Below are 1,098 nucleotides of genomic sequence, written 5' to 3'. Positions count from 1 at the left end.
GTTGTAGGTTTGTAATGTGAGAAATCCTGAAGTGTTGGGCTCCGAGTTCTTCCTCAGAGAAACAGGAGAAAGTTGCTGCAGAAACTCTCCAGTCAGAGAAAGAGCTTCCTCTCACCTTGTGATCCACGACCATGTTGCTGTAGCACTTGGTGAGGGTGGGCAGTAGGACCCGGGGGGGCAGCTGGGTGGCCAGGGTGCTCCTGAGGGAGGCGAGACGTACGGAGAGCTGGGCGGCAGAGGAGGAGGAGGAGGAGGAGGTCTCTACCTGCCGAGTCAGCCGACACACCTGCAGAAACAGGAAGTGTTAATGTGACGCTGATGAGCGGCGACACACACGAACCTGAGACCAAAGATCGACCCAGGACCAGGACCGGAGTCCGGACCAGGAGCAGCTTTGTCCTGACGAGGCCCAGCTGATGGATTTAGGATGAATTAAGATTTATGACCTTCAGGTGGAACACTTTTTGGATCAGGTCTAGTCTTCCTCGGGTGTGTTCAGGTGTGTTCATGTGTGTTCTGACTGACCTCTTCCTGTCACATGTTCAGGAAATACTCCACCGAGGAGGCGGGGGCGGGGCCTCTCACCTGTGATGTGGTGTCCTGCAGGTAGGGGCTGATGAAGTGAGGCAGCGTCTCTGTGACTCTCTGGAGGGCGGTGACGGCGCTCAGCAGGTAGATCTCATTGGTCAGCAGCTCCTTCCTGTCTGTCAGCGTGTGCAGCAGCGCCGGCATCAACCTGCAGGAGAGCAGACAGAACAGCAGCAGGTTATAATAATAATAATAATCATATTTATTATTATGTTATTGTGATAAGACACAGGTTTGAGTCGATGTCGTGATGCTGCTCAGGTGTATCCTCACCTGGGTAACTGTGGGATGGTGAGCGCCTTTAGCGCAGCGACCACCTCAGCGATGCAGAGCAGCGCGCTGCCCGTCACGTTCTTCTCTTCCTCCGCCAACGTGACCATCTGCACCGTCTGCAGCAGCACGGGGACGAACGCCTCCTGGTGGGCGGAGCCAAAACTGCGACAGAGCAGCTTGAGGCTGTAGAGCGCCGTCTGCCGGTTGATAGCCTGCTCCGCCTCCTCCTCCATCGCC

The 1,098-nt window shown here is 55.9% G+C and overlaps 1 protein-coding gene across 1 annotated transcript in view; it reads right to left on the bottom strand.

The window, feature by feature from the left end:
- The window catches only part of heatr1 (HEAT repeat containing 1), a 23,066-nt gene that overhangs the window by 4,121 nt on the left and 17,847 nt on the right, over positions 1-1,098 (bottom strand). Inside the window, exons 31-33 of the mRNA XM_087174747.1 lie at positions 862-1,094; positions 586-736; positions 34-286 (exon numbers count right to left, since the gene is read on the bottom strand). Coding sequence (XP_087030873.1) covers positions 34-286; positions 586-736; positions 862-1,094 — 637 coding nt within the window. The remainder of the gene's footprint in view (positions 1-33; positions 287-585; positions 737-861; positions 1,095-1,098) is intronic.

Source organism: Seriola lalandi, unplaced genomic scaffold (assembly GCF_002814215.2).
Source record: "Seriola lalandi dorsalis isolate HSWRI2012SDOR001 ecotype SW California unplaced genomic scaffold, Sedor1 jcf7180002054379, whole genome shotgun sequence".
Taxonomy (NCBI): Eukaryota; Metazoa; Chordata; class Actinopteri; order Carangiformes; family Carangidae; genus Seriola; species Seriola lalandi.
Note: the sequence above shows the minus strand (reverse complement) of the source record. Positions and strands in the feature narration are given on the sequence as shown.